Source organism: Trachypithecus francoisi, unplaced genomic scaffold (assembly GCF_009764315.1).
Source record: "Trachypithecus francoisi isolate TF-2019V2 unplaced genomic scaffold, Tfra_2.0 Contig01461, whole genome shotgun sequence".
In the NCBI taxonomy this organism is placed as follows: domain Eukaryota; kingdom Metazoa; phylum Chordata; class Mammalia; order Primates; family Cercopithecidae; genus Trachypithecus; species Trachypithecus francoisi.
The window spans coordinates 4,570,498-4,590,991 of NW_022681433.1; the positions used below are offsets into that span (position 1 = coordinate 4,570,498).

A 20,494-nucleotide genomic window follows, 5' to 3' on the forward strand; every position below is an offset into this window, starting at 1 on the left:
GAGTTAGGACTTAGTACAAATCTAATGTGACAAAACAAACCAATTGGTTTGTACAGTGACCAAACTCAGGTGTTATAAATCTGTACCTGTCCATCCGTTCCAATGGTGCCACCACAGTCAGCAAGGAGTTCTGACATGTCATAGTAGCTAACGAACTCCCATAAACAGGCCTCTAGGTTCAGGTTCCGGTAGAAGCGTAAGGTATTGGAACCTCTGATAGACAAGCTGTACTGGTAAGGATATGTCTCTCCAATTATTTCTGGATTTTTGGTAGCATCAGTCAAGAAACCATAATGAGTCTTCACTTCAGTATAATCCAGGAGGTTGGAGCACTTGTGGTTTCCAACTCTTGTGCCGTCAGGGCTGAGGGTGAGCTCAAAGTTGGAAAGCTCTCTAGTGGAGATCACAGGGAGCATGCCTATGGTAAATCGAAATCACTGTTAACATTCTTTCAGGTAGCCAAGAATTTTGAACACTTTAAAACTTCTTTATCTCTTGAGAAAACAACTGTCATAAAATACCATTCAGCAGTGATGACCAAAGTGGCATCCAGGCCCAGCGATGCGGCTCACGCCTGTAATCACAGCACTTTGGGAGGTCGAGGTAGATGAATCACCTGAGGTCAGGAGTTCAAGACCAGCCTGGCCAACATGATGACACCCTGTCTCTACCAAAATTACAATAGCCGGGCGTGGTGGCGGGTGCCTGTAATCCCAGCTACTTGGGAGGCCGAGGAAGGAGAATTGCTTGAACCCGGAAGGCAGAGGTTGCAGTGAGCTGAGATCGCACCACTGAACTCCAGCCTGGACAACAAGAGTGAAACTCCATCTCAAAAAAACCCCCCAAAAAAACAAAAAAATAAAAAAGTGGTATACTAAGAACCCTGGGGTTCCCCAGGAAAATTTCAAGAGATCCATGACTTAAAAGCTATTTTCATAATGATACTAAGTTATTATGCGACTTTGCCACCCATATCCTCTCACAAGTGTGGTTTTTCGGAGACTACAAGATATGATAAATTGCAACAGATTGAATGCAGAGGCAGAGAATCCAGTTATCTTCTATTAAGTCAGACATTAATGATACTTTCAAGAATATAAAAGTACCACTCAATTTTTTTGTTGTTTTATAACATAGTTTTTTTAAAGGATGTATTTCATGTTAATATGTAATGTATTTCTTTTTGTTATTTTTAAATAAGGGAGTAAATATTTAACAATTCCTCAGTTTTAATTTAAAATCCAATAAATATTTATAGATATCACCCATATAAACAAAATTTCTTTGAGATCTTCAATAATTTCTAAGAGGTCCTGGATCATAAAAGTTGAAAACTGGCCATGCATGGGGGCTCACGTCTGTAATCCCAGCACTTTGGGAGGCCAAGGCAGGCAGATCACTTGAGGTCAGGAGTTCGAGACCAGCCTGATCAACATGGCGAAACCCTGTCTCTACTCAAAATACAAAAATTAGCCAGGCATGGTGATGCACGCCTGTAATTCCAGCTACTCAGGAGACTGAGGCACGAGAATCGCTTGAACCCAGGAGGTGGAGGCTGCAGTGAGCTGAGGTCGCGCTACTGCGCTCTAGCCTGGGTAACAGAGTGAGACTCTGTCTCAAAAAAAAAAAAAAAAAAAGTTTGAAAACTACCACCATTATATAAGTACAGGCTAAAGACTGAAAATTTGTTCTGTAAAGGGTCAAATAGTAAATATTTTAGCATTGTGATCCCTGAGGTCTCTGTTGACTGTTCGGTGCTGCCATCAGAGTGAAAGCCACTACTATGTGAAGGAATAAACATAACTGTGTGCAATAAAACTTTATTATGGGCCATGGATTTGAATTTCATACCATCTTTATGTTTCAAAAGTAGACTTCTTGTTTTTCCTTTTTTTCCCCAAACATTTAAAAATATAAAATATATTCCTAGCTTGCAGACCATATGAAAACAGGGAGCAGACTGTATTTGGCCACAGGCCATAGTGTGCTGAGCCCTGGAATGAGCAATACAGCAAAAGACTATGAACCAGTTCTTCTCTTTGAGCCTTTCCCACCTTTTCCTCTCAGATTCACTCGGAGCAAAACTCCGGCCCCACAGAAGAAGTGGTCAGCCTCAACGACACTTCTGGCAGAACTGTGGCTACTGAACATTGAACACTGCATTCAGAAAATGCAAAGCCAAGTCCTAGGAGTGGCAGAAGAGACGACCCTTTCTTTTAGGAAATAACTCCTATCGGTCTGTGTTTCCCTGATGGGTCCCTACTCAGCCCTTTGCAGCTCAAGTCACACCTCCACATGGACCTAGAGATTGGGTGGTTCAGGGACCAACATTATGCTATCAAGGAAGGAATGCAGTTTCCTGACCACCTGCCCTTTCAATCCCCAGAAAATCTCAGGTTTTGATAGGCAGACATAGCAGATGTTCTTGTTCTGGGGGAGTAGATTCTACCTTGTAGCTCCTAATCATATTTCCTCTCCCTTAGCTACATAAAATATAACTAACATACCAAGTAATAAAATTAATACGAACAATATGCTACAAGTATAAAGTGAATTGAGTGGAAAATAACGTGAAAATGCCTTCTGCACATGGTAAAATATTCATGAAGTATGATAAAGTTATTGATACACACATTCTGGTCACAGCTCCCTAGCCAGAGAAAATAAACACAATATATAATACCTGTTAGTTTTATTTTTTAAATTATATTTACATATCTAGGAAATGTCTTAGTTACATGATAAATATTGAGAGAGACATAAAACTCCAGCTATAAAATTGCAACACATGTTGAAGGTAGGCACTAAGATATCAAATACTTTACTGTAACTTCAAGTTTACAATCGAAGATGCATTTGTACTCTTTCATAAAAGCTAGACTATGTACCAGTTTTGTTTTATCATGTCTGGATATGTATTACATCTATATAACTTTAAAGAATGCTTACATTGCCATAGTTATAAAAACTGTGTAGAACAAAGCTAAAAAAGTTGAAAGAAGCAGAAGGACTTGAAGCTCAAGTTGCAAACTGAACATTTGTTGAAGCTTGGTTATTTAGAAGATGAAGGAAAATGCACCAGGTAATGAGGAGTCCCAAACAATTCCACAGATTTGCTTACCCAGGTCACCTACCATCTATGTGTGGCATTGTGACTGTGAGCTTGATAAGGTTTGTGTAGTCTGGGTCCTCAGGGCCTGTGTAGCGCAATTTAGCTGAGAATGGCTCTGCCCCAACTACCCCAGGTACACGGGGCTGACAAAGACCTTGAAAAAAAAAACCATATTTATGCGAAAAGAAGGTAATCAATAATACCTAAAGAATGTTTTAAAAATATGAGCTATTATTTTTCTATGTACTTTAAACTTCTCTGTGGAGTAGGGCATGGCAAAGAGTTTATATCATGTCATAAGGAATTAGAAGGCCACAGGGTGAGAAGTAATCACAGCAGACAGTTTAGTGGCCACTTGACAATTTAGGAATTGTTCAAACTTTGAGAAAAAATAGTTACCATTCAATGTAACTTAATGTGTGCTGGTTATTCTAAGTCATGGTCATATTCACAAAACCATTTAAATATAAAGTATGAACAGATACAGTAAAAATGATTGAAAGTCAGTAGGATAAAAGTAAATGTAGTTAAACCAAGTAAATTTTATTTTTACTGTAGAATAATATGCTTATCGTTAGTTATGTTTACACTACTTATAAGTGAACAGAACTAAAACTGCTCATTTTAGGAACAAAAACTAAAGTCTCCTTAAAAATCAGAGAACAAACTGTGTACAGTAGAGTTTTCTCTATATATGTAATTTTTTACAGTATGTGTATTATACATTATACTCCATTTTATATTCATCTCTCTTTCTCTCTCATATCTCCCAGTGACCTTCAAGAATTTGGACATGAAACTCTTTCTCCAGTATTTCCTTTAAGAAAACAGTGGGTTTTTTATTTGAACATCATGAAAGGGACCAAGATGCTGAATTATAATTTGAAGAGAACTTGGAAAGATACAATTGCTTATCTATTAGTATAAAACAGAGAAAATAGACAAATATTTACTAGAATAGCAACGAAATCAGAGGCAGGCCCCAGCATAGAGGCCGTCTGATTTATGAAAAGAGAGAATCATTTTAAGGCATTATTTAAATATTTGATGCTGAATATACAGTAGTCGCAGATGGGACATATGACCTCTCTTTATGCAGCAAATTTACTTTTGAATGCAGTATGCAAATGGATGATTTAGAAATAGAATCATATATATGCAACCGTTTTTAAGAAAAATCTCATTAAAAAATTATTCTGCAGTGAAGGATTTATTTATACAGTGGATTTCCTGTCTTTCCAATGTCGTCCCCAGCCACGTCCTATTCTCCATCCCCAATGTGCCTTTGCTCCAGCCTTAAATACAGTCTCTTTTAATACCAAGGTGTTCATTTGCACATACCCCTCTACTCGGATTGCCCTTCCCCTCCCGTCCCCAGCAAAATCCTACTCACCCAACAACCAGCTGAGCTCCCGGCACGGCATGAGCTCTGTTCAGATCTGAGCCTTGCACACCATTTTGCCTTGTCTCCTGGTTTTTCCTCCTCTCCCTCTCAGAAGCTTCCCCATTTCTCTGCTTGCCATTCCCAGAATATCTCACATTCTTTCTTGCTTTTACGAGTTGTTGCTCATGCTTGGTTTCCTCTACTCTTTCCAGATTCAGCTTGAGCCTCCCCTCTTTGATGAGCCTTTCCTGACCCACTCAGAGTAAAACTAATCACTTCTACCTGTGCATTCCTGTGCCCTGTCTAGACTAAAATGTGTCCGCATCTTCAACTGGACCAAGAAATTCTCAAAAGCGGGGATCCTGTATTCTTTATTTTATTGCCAGCAAAAAGCATTGTGTCCGGCATATAATAGGTACTTAAAGGTGGAATGAATATTTTGTTTTCTAATACATAATTTTGTAAAAATAGATTTTAATTTTTAACTACGTACAAAATACATGGAATATGTGGGACATTTGGAAGTCTTAATAACCAGAAAGTAGACATTTGTAATATTCCACAGTATTCCAGTGATCTTCAGGGGAAAATGGCAATGACTGACCTTCTTCTCTGCTGATGGTTACAATAGGGCTCATGAGCTCCAGGCCTTCATCCCCGTTGGTGTTCACAGCACGAGCCGCGCACTGCACCCGGGAGCCAGGCTGAAAGTATATAGAGTCCAGCGTGACCATCTTGGATGATGTAAAAAAGGTGTCGAAGTCCACTTCTCTCATAGGGCTGGTCACACCATCAGGGCCCGCAGGTGCACTAGTCAGCCACCGGTACCGGGTCAAAGTGTCATTGATGTTCTCGCTTGCACAGATAGAGCCTGTTTTATCATAGTCTGAATATTTGGGGTTGCAAGCCTATGGAAAACAAATGACTGTGTTAGGAACAGAGTGTAGAACAGTGTGGAACGCATTCTTCTCCTGTTCTCTGTCATCGAGTTTTCACTGCAGATTTCCCCAATTTCCACATGCTGTTCATACAACTTCCGAATTTTGATTCCCAGCCATGATAGTGTTTATAAATGCTGATCTTGCATTTCAAACAGCTTATTGGATGTTTCTATTTCTAACTTAATACGTGTAAAATTGTTATTTATATCATAATGTCTTGAATCATCAGGTTTGCCAATTATCCTTATTCTCTCTTTTTTCCTCCCTCCCTTCCTGTCTCTCATCTTACTCCCCTTATCCAGTGAGTCAGGAACTCGGCTGATTATTCTTTTGCAATATTGCTTAAGTTGATGCCTTCCTTTCCACTCCCAGCAGCACTTCTCTGTCTAATTCAGGGTCTTTTCTTCCAGTCCACTGACATACGACTGCCCTGTTAACCTGCCAGCTTAACCCCACTGATCATTCTCCTGTGTAAGAACTCTTCGCTACACAACAAATGAAGTCCAAATTTCTTAATACGACATTGAAAACTCCCTATACTTTGACACCAAATCATCTCTGCCTTGTTGACTCAATTAACATGCATTGTGTACCTTTTATATATAAGTGATTATAGAAGTGCTGTTGTGATATAAAAATAAGTAAGTCATAATTTTAGCTCACAAGGAGCTTACAATTTAGAGTCAAGAAAAGGTAAATTTTAAAAGTAGTGATAATTTGCTATTTCTTATGCTATTTGTTTCTAGCTGTAGCTCATGTTGCAATCCCTTCTTCCTAGAACGACCTTCCCTTATCAGACTTGCATCCTAAATGATCAAAATTCCACCTGACCATCCCAAATCTCCCCTCATATATGGACCTGCAGCTCTGACTTCCAATTTGTATCATTTTCATGATAGTGGTTATATCTTGCCTTATATTAGAGTTACCAATTCCTATATTCTTTTCTTCATCTATAAATATCTTGAATGCAGACCTCATATCTCATTTATTTTTCTATTGGTGACAGACTGAGATAACACACTGTGTACACATCAGTTAATGAACCTTTGCTGGGTGAAGAAAGAAAAAATGGGAGCTTTATTTGATTAGTGTTATATTTGCAAAGTTCAAGGCTTTAATTAAACCATGTAGTATTTTTCTACTTTCATTTCCTCATAACAAAGCCAATGCTATATTGATTCCACTTTAAAGTTATTTGAAATAATTATCTTACAGTTTTCCTCAATTTTGTGAATCTCCTACTCACTGTGATACAGATGACAGGATAGCCTGACACGGGTCCAGCACTCTCCTTAGCTTTGGAAGTGTCATCATACATCAACAGGGATACAATTTGAGGGACAGAAGGAAAAGTGACATCTGCCATGCTGCTCATTTCTTCTATATACACAATGGCTTTGGTCACCTAGAAGGAAAAGATAATTATCACTGATTAGTGAAATATTAAACTTTTGATGCTTCTACCATACAGGACAATACTCACGATCCCTGGCAAACCCATGGCCTCGTTATGATGCAAAGTGTCATACTCAGAGCCCCTGGAGGGCAACTGGCCCTAAGTGGCCTGGTGCACACAACCTTGACACCTTGTTCACATCTTATGGTTCCAGGGAGGGCAGCTGAGCCCAGGGCAGTCAATCCAAAGGTTGGCCAGCGGCCCACGAGGTGTTTGGGCTCTAATTTTTTTTTCTCTCCAGTTGTGATGACAGTCACTAAACCTGTCTTGGGGTTGTGAAGGGAAATTTCATGAAGGAGTCAATTCTTTGACAGTGGGAGTAGAGCTGGAGGGCATTCTGAAGGAAGGAAGATCAGAGAGGTCATGGGATAGTGTGAGCCTGGGTGAAGCAGATGCCAGTAATAAGAAATTTTTTAAAGCAGTCAAGGGCAGAAGGCACCACCTGAAACCCAGGCAGGGGAGAATTTGAGTTCCAGACAGAAGAGGAATCCATGAACACTTGCTGCTAGGCAAGGTGACAAGAACACCTTGCTGTGAACTTGCCCTGACTCCCAAATAACCTTCCAATATCTGACTACATAGCATAGTTTCCCAAACTATCTTTACATGTATATTTTTAAAAGAAGCTTTCATCACTGGAAGTAACTTGAGTAAATATTCTTTTCACCCAAAAGAATTTCATACGCTACCACATAAAAATAATAATAAAAGATTTGTCTTATGTGATGAAGACACAAAACTATATTTGATAAAGATTGCCCATACTTGAATTTTAAATAACTTGATGAAAAGCAAGGCACTGTAGTAGAAAAACCATCAAGCAGTAAAGATTACAAAATGATAAAAATATTTATGGAAAAAAGTTTCCCAGCTTAAACTCATACTAAAGTGAAACAAACAAAAAAGTAATACAGCAAATGTAAGCAAAGATATAAAAAATTAATATATTCCAAAAAGACATGTAGTTTTAAAAATTATTTCCCTTGACAAGGTCAACATTCTGTGGAATTATGTTCATTTTGAGGAAAATCTGGTTAATGAGACAATATAAATTAAGTAAGTAGAGACAACAAGATTTAGGACTGCAACATTTTGATCATGAGGCTGTGGACATCAAATTCTGATAAAGCCAGGGGAAACAGATCGTGATTTGGAGGATTAGCAAACTGCTTTGTGGGTTTGAATATGTTTTATGAGTTGTGGCACTGAATTAATAGTTCCCTCTTTACTCTGAGATGCTACTTTCTCTCTGATGGTTAATCCCAAGGTCAATCAATTATTACTGACTGACATGGGGAAGGGAAGTGCACTGGTTTGGGGCTCAGTGACTTCAGTCCTTGAGTTTCAACACATATTTTTCAGAGAAAAAGATAGGAATTTCTTGACTATGATCTAATCAGAAGAAAATATATTTAAGAGGTAAAAACAGATTATGCATATCTCTTTCATGTAAGGCTTGTACAAAGTCTCCTCATTTTATTGTACACTATGGGATTGCTTTCATGCATTTTCTCTGACAAACTGCTGGCCATGAATTTACATACACATTACATTACTTACCTGTGTCTCTGCTATCATATTTTCATCAGGTTTTAGATGAACAGTGAAGGCTTCTCTCATCTCTCTCACCCCATCAAAGATAACTTCGATTTCAACCACATGCTGGGTTTCCCCTTCCTTAAACTCAATTTCTACAAATGCAAAATCACAGATTTAAATCGTTTGCATGTGAATATTAGAAGTTTCCTATCAAGCTTTTTTTTTTGGTCTGTGGCCTGCAATGAGAAATACATTTTACGCTGTGGTCCATTATTTTTGGGTGTGTGTGAGAAACGAAATCAAATGTTTAACAAACATCACTAATTCTTACTCTATGCATTTTACTTTAATATTTTCTTGTTTCCCAAGACTTTATTTTTTCAATTTTTTTATTTCCATAGGATTTGGGGGGAACAGGTCGTGTTTGGTTGCATGAATAAGTTCTTGAGTGCTGATTTCTGAGATTTTGTCTCACCCATCACTTGAGCAGTATACACTGTACCCAATTTGTAGTCTTGTACCCCTCACCTCCCTCCCACCCTTTCCCTGGAGTCCCAAAGGTTCATTATATCATTGTTATGCCTTTGCATCCTCATAGCTTAGCTCCCACTTATGAGTGAGAATATACAATGATTGGTTTTCCATTGCTGAGTTACTTCACTTAGAATAACGGTCTCCAGTTCAATCCAGGTTGCTGTGAATGTGATTTTATCTGAAGAAAAATTTTAATAATAAGACATTGGTTTTTGGCCCACAGTTTGAAAATATGCTGAATTATAGGAGGGACAATCAGTAGTGCTAATATGGGGACATAATCAGAAAAATTAACATCTTATTCTCCAGAATTTCTAAACCAATAGGACTCAAGACAAATGAATATGATCACAGGTATAATAGAGTGTGAATGGGATTTACATTATGTATATATGTAGAAGAGCCGGATAAATAACTGTTGAGTTTTTTACACAATATCAAATTATATTTCAAAAAAACTTCTTTGTGTTTTTCAGGGAAACGTAGACAAGTAATATTAGATAAATGCTAGTGATTGTTTTCTCTTCACCCTGTCCTTTCTCACTAAGAAAGAATTGCTTCAATGTCATGAAAGTTAAATCTAGAATCCTAAAAAAAATCAGAATTCTTTTCTTAACCACTCATTTCAAAATTACTAAAAATCATGAAAATTATCAGATTTTATGGAAGTCATAATTAAGCAACTGATCATACTGTAAAGCATGGATAAACTACTTTGTTGGTTTTACTATACCTTTTGAGATACTGTTTCAAAAGAGAAAATATAAAGCCTATAAAGTATAATTATCCCAATTAGAAGAGTCAACAGATGCCAGTTGTAGCTGCAGTTCAGTTATTATAATTCTAAATTACAAATCCTTTAGCATCTGGAAGAAGAAAATGAATTGCCAGGGCGCTTTCTTTTTTCTGCTTCAATTTTTAAATTATCAGGTATGAGGAGGAATTTTCTTCCCTTTATCTTTAAATAATTTTCTTTTTCTTTGTAACATTAGTTCTCTGTTTCTAGATACAGCAATTATTTCTACTAGCCTTCACATATTATTTGAGCCTATCAGTCCCAGATTTCTTATACCCTGAGAGAACTTATCTTGTTCCAGAGAAGAAAATAGCTAATCATTTGCTTGATTTGACCTGTATCATGTGACATTAAAAATTGGTTTCTAACATTTAAATATCTGGGAATTTCATAGGAAAACAGAGATTTTTGAGTTTTTTTGGCACCTTCCTGCATGGCAGGAGACTATGACCACTAGGCTATGATAATACAGGCTTTTCTCGGCAAGGAATGGGCTTGCTGGCTTAATGACATTAGAATCACTCCATTTTCTCTCATATTTTCCTTGCTTTACTCGTTTTCATTGCTTATCTTAGATGTGTAAACATTCAAGGTTTTGTAATGCCTTGAGTTATACAAACCAAATTTCTTAGAATTTAAAAAATTAAATATTTATTTTAAATATTTGTTATTGTTTTCTGATAGTATACTTGCTGGATAGTGGGCAAGTTTTCTCACTCACATTTATCTTTTTCTGTCACTTTAGACTATTTTAGTACGCAAAAAATTTCAACTTTTGTCCTATATTTAATTTTTTTCTGTTTTTTGCAAAGAACTCACTTCAGTTTGAACCTTTACAGGAGAAATTAGAAAACGTTTCAGAAAAATATTCCTTAAATTTTTAGTATAAACATTATAAAACACATGTTGACATTTATTGGATAAAAGAGATCAACAGGTTTATTTAATATTTTAACTTTTTTCTGACTTTACTTTTCAGTTTACATAGCTATAATTTTGTTTCTGTTTAGCAAAAGGAATCATTTTACTCTCAAGAAAAACATTTTTTGTTAAAGATCATGTTATCAATATTTAGAAGATTCTTCTTTCATGTAAAATCTGCTCATTATATAAATACATTTTATATTTTATAATTCAGTAGCTTATCAGTTTTGTTTTCTCTGGGATTATGTGTGATTTATTTCAAATATATATTATGTTTTACATAGAGAATAATCTGGGGATAACTTTGAAGCTTGTATATTCTTTCCATATAGTGGTTACAATTTGATACAAGCTCCTCTGTAGAAGACGCCATTTTTTATATTGCCTCACTAACTTTGTTACTGATTCAGGGATACCTATCAGTTGTTTTCTCAGCTTTGTTTGTAAATTGGATAAAGATGAATGCCTGAAGGGCTAAGATCATCAAGAACGAATGACTCCTGATAGGGAGAGGTGGGAAAGTAGAAAACAGTGAATAATTAGACTCCAAATAATTCATAAACGTAATTTTGGACATAAAGTTACTTTTCTTTTGTAAGCAAAATAATTCAGAGAGAGAGCAACTGAGAGAGAACTGAGTTTTTTTTGTTTGTTTGTTTTTTGAGACGGGGTTTTGCTCTTGTCTCTCAGGCTGGAGTGCAATAGTGTGATCTCCGCTCACTACAGTCTCCGCCTCCCAGGTTCAAGCCATTATCCTGCCTCAGGCTCCCAAGTAGCTGGGATTACAGGCATGCACCACCACACCCAGCTAAATTTTGTATTTTTAGTAGAAACAGGGTTTCGCCATGTTGGTCAGGTTGGTCTTGAACTCCTGACCTCAGGTGATCCACCCTCCTGGGCCTCCCAAAGTGCTGGGATTACAGGTGTGAGCCAACGTGCCTGCCTAGAACTGATTTGTTTTAATTACTGATAAAAGTAAATGGCAGGCCAAGTTTAGTGGTTCCTGCTTTTAATCCAAGCACTTTGGGAGGCCAAGGTGGGCAGATCACTTGAGACTAGGAGTTTGAGGCCAGCCTGGCCAACATGGTAAAACCCCATCTCTACCAAAAATACAAAAAAATTAGCTGGGCATGGTGGCGCATGCCTGTAGTCCCAGCTTCTTGGGAGGCTAAGGTGGGAGGATCGCTTGAACCTAAGACACGGAGATAGCAGTGAGCTGCGATTATGCCACTGCATGCTAGCCTGGCCAACAGAGAGAGACTCTGTCCCCCCCCCCCCAAAAAAAAAAGATGATGACATGGCTCAACATTTGCAAAAAGAGAGGGATGAAAGACATCTCTAAGTGGCTCCTTTTTTTGGTTTAGATTTAGATTGCTGGTGTTCTCTAAACCAAAATAGATTATTATCACAGTTATTATGACATAGAAAAATAAGGGAATTATTATTTAATCTGGTAACTACAATGAAGGTAAAACCAATAGAAAGTCAACTCAAAACAGAAGGTTATCTAGCACATTTACTCAAAATTTCCCTAAGTCCTAACACATATACCCTGTAAGTCAAAAAGAAAAAATCTTGGAAATAAATCCCATTGTGTTTGTTTTACTAAATGATAGGAATTTAAAAGAGTATGCTTATATTTTAATCGAAACAGCTCAGAAACAGAAAGTCAAATACTGCTCGTTCTCACTTATAAGTGGTAGCTAAATAATGTGTACATGTGGACATAGAGTGTGGAATGATAAACACTGAAGACCTGGGGAGGGTGGGGGAGTGGCAGGGGGTGCTTACTGAGAAATTACTTAATGGGTACAATGTACATTATTCGGGGGATGGATATACTAAAAGACTAGACTTCACTACGACACAGTATAACTGTGTAACAAAATTGCACTTGTACCCCTTAAAATTATACCCCTCAAAAAAGAGTGTCCTGTTTTTATTTCAATTGGATGTTTCCCTTCTTTTCCTTAAGGGCACTGGCACTGGCACACAGAGTTGGCATGATCCATCCATCAGGAGACAGGCCCTGGGAGCCCTGTACCTTCTGACACAGGGTGGTAGTCTTCTCCAGAGGTGGCTGAGCCATCCTTGGTGTGGACTCTCACAATGGAAACCTTTGAAGTGTCTCCTTGGCGAATCACTGGAATTCTTATAACCACCGACTCTCCAGGTTCTTTGGGTTCAGTGACACTAAATTTGGTTTCTCCAAATTTAATCACAGTCTCTAAAATTGTGGGAAACACAGACAAATGAAATTATTAGTAAGGGGAATGCTTTTCCTCCATTTGTAATGTTTGTTTCCATGTGGGAGGGGCTTAAGGACTATTACACTCCTGGTTTCTCTCTGTCCCCTCACTCAAAATTAGTGATGTGTGTGGAAGGAAAAGCTGGCATACGTTGTCCAACTCCTTCCTGGGATTTAACCAGCCCCCAGAGAGCATGTGCTACCAGCTGTCTATGTGCCATAAATTACACATGAGCAGGCCACTGAAGGTGGCGGGGGAAGGGAGGAAACTGTTGGTCTCCCTGTACCCAAGGGTGTGTATAGAGTAGAGGGCCGGTATGGATGTTTGGGAATTAGTGTTGGGATGTAAGCCATTTTCTCCAGTGTCAAAATTATCAGTTTTAATTGTTTATTTTGTTCCCCATCTGTTTGTCTTTTTGCTATTTCTCAATAGATCAAAAATCCTAGTCAGAAAGTAGAGGAGGCGGGGGGATTTTTCTGAGTCACTTAAAACCTTGACTTGAATGGATTTTAGTTCCCAATTTACAGTTGAACACACAAAAAGATTTCTTACTATCAGCATCATCTCGGATCCTTATGAGAGTTTCGTTTTGTTCACCAACTGTAGCCCCAAAGGGAGAGTTGCTTTGTGGAGTGCCGAGTACCAGGCGGAGTTCCTCTACCTCCTCATAGAGCATGTCGTCCATCAGCTCAAGGATGCAGGGCTTTTCAGTCTCACCTGGAACAACAGTGTCAGCAGGTCAATCACGTCCCGTAGGAATATATCTACAACTAGAATGTGAGCACCATAAGGGCAAGAATGTTGATTTTTCCTGCCATCTCAGTGCAACAAATAGTGTTTGGCAAGTAATAAGCCTTCAGTAGATATTTGCTGAATAAGTGAATAAATATTTAAGTATATGCAATGACCAGCCCTTATTTGTATGGGGAATTTCTTTGATTTCTGTCTTTAAGCTCTGCCACTCATCTTAGAAAACAAAGGAAACAGCACAAATGCCACTTTTGTTTATGAATTTTTAGCATTACATTCAGAAAGCAAGATTAGCAGCCTTGTACTGGTTGATCATTGTTAATCTGACCTCAACACTAGTTTCTAGTATTATTAACTTCTGACTTACTAAACAAATCATTGAGCTAAGTTTAATTCCTAGCATTGTAAAATCTGTACATTTCATATGCTTTTGTCCACTGAATAAGTTTTGAATAAACCATATATCACATCACTGGGAATCAATAAGTTAATGCAGATACAAAAAGGGCATTCATTCAACCTGTTAAAAATCGATTTCACTTTCATCATTTAGTGCACATAAAACCATGCCATACGCTTGTTGGTATCAAGGAACTTGTATTTCCCTGATACAAATTTCTGAGTAAAAATTCAGCTTCTTCAAATTTCACGAAAAAATTTTAAGCTCAAGCTTACCAGGGAGGAATGTGATGATGGAGATATCAGTGTTTGGGCGTTCTTCAAAGTCCATCATCACCTGTGCAGACCCCTGCCGGGTGTAGCATCTCACTGAAGATCTGTACTGGACATCCCCGCTCCTATGGATCATCGTAACTATCTGCCCATCACTTTCGCTGCCAGTATATATTCGTTCTTTGAATTGCATCTTAGGCACTGCAAAAACAAAGGATCAAAGTGAACGGAAATTTCCTTGCGGAAAATGGCATTTCAGAAGATGTGGTTTAGTGGAAAGAATAATGGAAAGTAAATGAGAAGAACTGGATTCTGTCTCCATTCAGTCACTTGCCAATGTTTTGACCTTGAGCAAATCACTTAAGAGTTTTGATTTCCTTACCTTTGACATTTTGCTCTGCCTGTTTGGTAAAGTAAGGGTATGCAATGAAATGCTAAAAAGTAGATAAAACCACAAACCTTAAGATATTTGTATCTACATGTTTCTTAGTCATGAGGCTTTCAGAATTTCCTGATATGAAGAACACTAAATATTGTGCAGATAATTACAAGCATAATTTACTCAGATCATGTGGGAAAGTTGACTCGTGTGTGTGTGTGTGTGTGATTTTTAGGTGACACCTATGCTAGGTTAATTGCGTATAGGCCTCACTGACAATAGGTAAGACTCCTCCAAGCATGGTTGAAATCCTCATGATTGAAAAGTGTTCAGAATTCCCTTGTGACGGTGTGTCAGAATTCCCTTGTGATGATGTGCCATGTGTCCAGCAGAGGGTTGTCCCAGAACAGCATTTTTGGCACATTATCAGAGAAATTTTATGAGTGTCTAGGGGAAGGAGATGACAGAAAGTGTCCTGTGCTGTGAAGTGGAGAAAGATCACTGACACTCAGGGGGTCTATGCAGTTCCACGTGGTTCCACCCATCTGCCGTGAGGGGAATTCTTGAGGCACAATCAAGATATTGATGACATCACTTTTTTTTTCTTTAAGGTTTGAGAGAAAGAATAAAAGTTTTATTCTGAGACTGTCTAATTCTATCAAAATCATCAGGAGGAGAAAGGTAGGGTATTTGTATGAGTTGGACTGTGTCCCCCTTAAATTCGTATGTTGAAATCCCAACCCCAACACCTGAGGATGTGACCTTATTGGTAGGCTGGGTCTTGACAGAAGTCATTAAGTTACAGTGAGGTCTTTAGGATGGGCTCTAATCCAATATGACTGGTGTTCTCATAAAAAGAGGAAAATTAGACAGAGACACATACAGGGAACATGATGTGAGGAGACACAGGGACAACATGGCCATCTTCAAGCCAAGGAGAGAGGCCTGGAACCTCCTTCCCTGACAGTGCTCAGAAGAAGGAGAGCCTGCCAACACCTTAATTTTGGACTTCTCGCCAACAACTATGAGACAATAAATTTCTGTTATTTAAGCCACCCAGACAGTGGTACTTTGTTATGGAAGCTCTAGCAAACAAACATATATATACACACACACACACACATACATATATATGTTATATATAGTTTATCATCTTGCTTATCATATATATATATAAACCTCAGCTTACGATTTCACTTATCATTGTAAAATTAATAAACACTCACAATCGGAGACAGAGTCATTTATGGACACTATGGCTTTGCTGGGCTCGCCGAGGGCTGCATTCATAGGCATACGAAGCACCAGTTCAAATTTCTCAATTCCCTCCAGCACTGGTTCTCCAAGGTCATCCAGAATGATGACACGAACAGGTTGCATGTTGACTCCAGGTGCAAAATCTAAATTACGGCTGATGCCCACGTAGTCTGTTCCAGCTATGACAGTAATAAAAAAATATTCAGTTGGGGACTAATTTCAAAAAATTATAAGACACAAATTATGTAATTGTATTTATAATTCTTCTTTTAAAAAACAGAGACCAGCATAACCCTACAGAAAAGTACATTTAATACAATGCAAATAGATATCTAGATAGCTACTGTGGTGACAGATCAAAGACCAGCTGCTGAACTTTATCCACGTTTCATGGTTAGCCTTTGGATTAGTTATGTTAGCTTTGTGTGTTATAGTTCCTCTAACTTTAGTTTGAAAATTATCTAATAAAGGTAATAAAAATCAGGCTTAGAAAAATCAGCATATCAATCAAATATATGATCCTCATAAATTACATATGAAATATAGACATTTAAAATTTTGTTAACATTAATTATTTATGTATCTTTGCTGGAGCTGCTGTAGAACATCCTACTTAGGTGTATGGTTGCCTGTTAGTTAAAGCAACACATTTAAGTGGAACCAGCTCTGCCCACACTCCATCCACCTTTGTTCCAGGCAATGAGAGAAGCTTCTACACTTTGATCTTTAATTTAATATTTTTCAGACAAAAGGGGCTATATCTAGTGTTGATACCTCCATTTATATCTAAAGTAGTTAAAAACAAAACTGCCTTTTAATCTGTAGCCACTACATCCTCAAAGACTGACAGTGGTGGGCAATAGGTCGATAATAATTGCTTCTTTCTTTGTTTTCATACCTTCTGCTCTTCTGACTCTCATTTTGTATCTACTTTACCTCCAAATGTGCAACTTTACTTGAGCATATCTGTCTTTAATTCATTTTGTAGAATGTCCATATCTCCTTGTGGTTCTTCTTATATTTTTTTCTTTTCCTCTGCTTCTTCCCCTTTGTTCTTATTTCTCTCTCTCCCTCCCATCATCTCTGATTTGAATATTTCTCTTAAAAATGATTAATTTAGTTAAACAAATGTTTACTGGGCACCTGCTACATGCAAAGCACTATACTGCTTCCACTACATTAAAAAAGTTAAAACTTAAGGGTGACTTTTCAAATGGTATAACCTGTGCTTGCTTTGTGTGATGAATGTCTGCTGTGTGTATGACATGCGTGTGTGTTCTCATGTGTGTGTACATGAGAAAGTTTGTATTGTTGGTCATTTAGGGGAAAAAAAGGAAATTTTGAATTCTATGCTTGCTGTAAACTTTAAAATCAACTTTTTGGAGATGTAGATCCCGGAATAAAATGCAGATATGTGCTAGTTAGTACATTTTTTATAATGAAGTGTGGAAAAAACCTTTTGGATCTGAAGTATTTATAGGGACTCATGGTTAAAATAAGGAGACAGCCAACTGAAGACACATGCCTGCATAGTACCTAAATGTCATAGGTTTCTGTGGGGATAGATTATGTGCAGCAAGATGATTTTCCTGCCTATAATGCCACAACATTCAGCAATACTAGTTTTGCTGAGAGTAGAGAACCACTTCCTGGAAATATAGGCCTTAGTATATAGATCCTTTGAGTCTTCACGTTTGTAACCTAGCTTCTGATTCATGGCCCTTAAATGTACTTTCCCAAAGTACTAAATAAAGCCTAGATTTACCTCCTAGAGTAATAATTTCAGCAAAAACAATACACCCAGCCAAACTGCTTTAATAGAAGCGAAGTGTTTCAGCTTTAAACAAATGTGTGCCATGGTCATTGAAAATTGCAGAACAGTCCAAAGAGCCGAGCGGGAAACTGCTCACCATCTGCGGAGGGAGGATCCGTTTTCCGAGACCTCACTGTGACACTAGAAGACTTGGACAGGTCAGTGCCTGTTCTCCACACCCGAACTTCCACGTAGCCAGCACTCTCATCCACGGAGTATTCCACATCGCCGAAGTAGAAGATGGGTTCTGTTAAGAAAGGAACAGAAATCATTTCTGTTATTTTCATTTTTTCGCATCAAACTCTATTGACATGATTCCAAAGAAGAGTGTGCTGACTCTTAGGGACTTCCTTATCATACATTTTTCCTTTTAGTGAGATAACATCTCTTCGATCTGTACTTTTCAGGTCAAAATATTACTGCTTACAATCAAACATACACACAGTAAAGTGTCTAATAAAACATTCTCATCTTGAGGCATAAGTTTGTTTGTCCTTCATATGTGGGATTATAAGTGGCTTCCAAAAGTGCCCTTGGAAGCTTAGTTGGAAAAACAGAACTAAATGAAACAAAATACATACCTGATTTTTTTTTTTTTTTTTTAGTTTGGCCTAGCCACTCATTTTATTATCTCCTACCAAATTTCCACTCTGGAACAGAGCTATAACTTTTTGCATTATGCCATTTTCTGGCCCATTAGATTTGGGCTTAATTCAGTGTATGTGGGCGTGTTATAATCACAAGGGTTAGAACCTACTGTCATAACTAGACTGGAATATATGATTGCTAGTCCTGAAGACTGCAGGGCCTGACTGCAGGTTGCCTATAGAGTACTGAAGATGCTCTATATTAAGTGAGACTTTACTAAAGAAATAATCTCATACGAAGGGGTTAATATTAATTCTAAACACACAAGAAAATGAGGCAGATTCAGTCACTAAACTAGGGCACATGCTTTGGGGTCTTCGTATTTTTTTCCAATACTGGTGATACATTGCAATTGATCTAATCCGTTTCTGCCTGACTCAACCTGTGACCAATGGTTTACCTTGTGACAGAGCTGCTAGAAGTCTGAAGTTTAGCAGTCAGCTGACCAATGAAAAAACACAGATTTAATTTGTGATCTTACTGTAAAAAAATTTATTTTGAATTACATAGAGGCTCACAGGAAGTTGTAAAAGTAGTATATACTTCACTCATTGTGAGCTTATTTTTATAAGCAATTATTAAGAAAGATAAATTATATCACCCAGAATAAAGGTTAATGATAATAGTTACCATGCATGAACAGACACAAGTGAATGTACACACACAAGGTGAACAACTCTTTGACTTGACACATTCTAGTCACCTGGCTCTAGTTTTACAAGATTCAAAAGGACTGCATTTAAAAGAACATGCAACTCACATTACTGTTCCTTAAGAAGGAAGGCCACTAAAAACATGATATCGTGTTTCAGAGCAACTAACTGAATTCCCACACATACCAAATTAAGCAAAACTCTACAACAATGGCTCACAAAGCCACTTGGAAAGGCAAAGAAAATTCATTTTGTGCATTGTTCACATTCAGTATGATTTCTTTATTTTCTTGCCCCAAATAAGTTACCTTTATTTAAACTGGAAAAGTTTGTTTTCTTTGTTTCTTCACATTGTGGGCATGATAAAAATCATACAGCCCCTTCAAATTCTTGAATAGTTCAAAACCAACCTTAGAAATTTTGTTCACATATTTTGGTTCAGAGGGTGATAAATGTCGCTGCAGCATAGTTAACCTCCTTCTTATCCTTTCAACTTGGACGGTGCTAGGGCACATGAGCGTACGTGTACAGACGAAGGTGTTATCTGTTAACCTCAGTCAAAGCAGAACTCAACTACAAGCCAGTACATTCCTGACATTTCCCACACTGAGGTAGGGCACAAAGGTGAAGACAGAGAACTCTGAAAATGCATCTTCTGACCAGATGGCCAAACCGGGCACATCTGTAAGTCTTTTAAAAGGCTTCCATAATTATCACAGAGGCTTGATCACCTGCATCCAACAAGTGATCTCTGTTAGTCTCTTCACATTCCTGACAAACCACATCATCACCCAAATTAGGTTTCTGAGTTATGGGAGAGAGCTGTGAAATGCAGTTAAGGGAGGACCTTTTATTTGACAATGATACCTCCTCGTCATCCCACCTCCCAAGTCCTCACAGACACATAACAAAAAAGCAACGTAATAAAATCAAGTGAGTGAATATACAACTGCTAAACACCAAATAAGCTACACATCGGGGACCAAATGGTGTGTTGCATGTTTCAGACTCATTCTGTCAACTCCAAAACACGTAGTTTTACTTTATAGCTTAATGTGTAGTTTTTATAAGAAAAAATATGGAAGTCTTATGTATGTAGTACTCTGAAAACTTCTAAGTTGTCATTCAAAATGAAGATGAATTAGTTACCATGTATGTACAGACACATGTGTTTTATATGCATGTGGGTGTATTTGTGTGAATGTGTATGTGAGCAAGACAGAAAGAGAGAAAGAGGTGGGGGTGGCATGGCACATGTGACAACGTTATAAAAATAAAACGGATATGAGTGATGCAAACCACATGATTATGTTGCCTATTGCATAATATATTGTTATCTCCTGTAGAAAGAAGGAGGGAGAATGGAAATGGGATTTTAACCCTA

General features: G+C 37.8%; 1 protein-coding gene across 1 annotated transcript in view; it reads right to left on the minus strand.

The window, feature by feature from the left end:
* FREM2 (FRAS1 related extracellular matrix 2) overlaps positions 1-20,494 on the minus strand; it is a 194,619-nt gene that overhangs the window by 21,601 nt on the left and 152,524 nt on the right. Inside the window, exons 7-16 of the mRNA XM_033234619.1 lie at positions 17,907-18,056; positions 15,966-16,175; positions 14,364-14,561; positions 13,491-13,655; positions 12,734-12,916; positions 8,457-8,587; positions 6,687-6,845; positions 5,101-5,404; positions 3,135-3,266; positions 87-418 (exon numbers count right to left, since the gene is read on the minus strand). Coding sequence (XP_033090510.1) covers positions 87-418; positions 3,135-3,266; positions 5,101-5,404; positions 6,687-6,845; positions 8,457-8,587; positions 12,734-12,916; positions 13,491-13,655; positions 14,364-14,561; positions 15,966-16,175; positions 17,907-18,056 — 1,964 coding nt within the window. The remainder of the gene's footprint in view (positions 1-86; positions 419-3,134; positions 3,267-5,100; positions 5,405-6,686; positions 6,846-8,456; positions 8,588-12,733; positions 12,917-13,490; positions 13,656-14,363; positions 14,562-15,965; positions 16,176-17,906; positions 18,057-20,494) is intronic.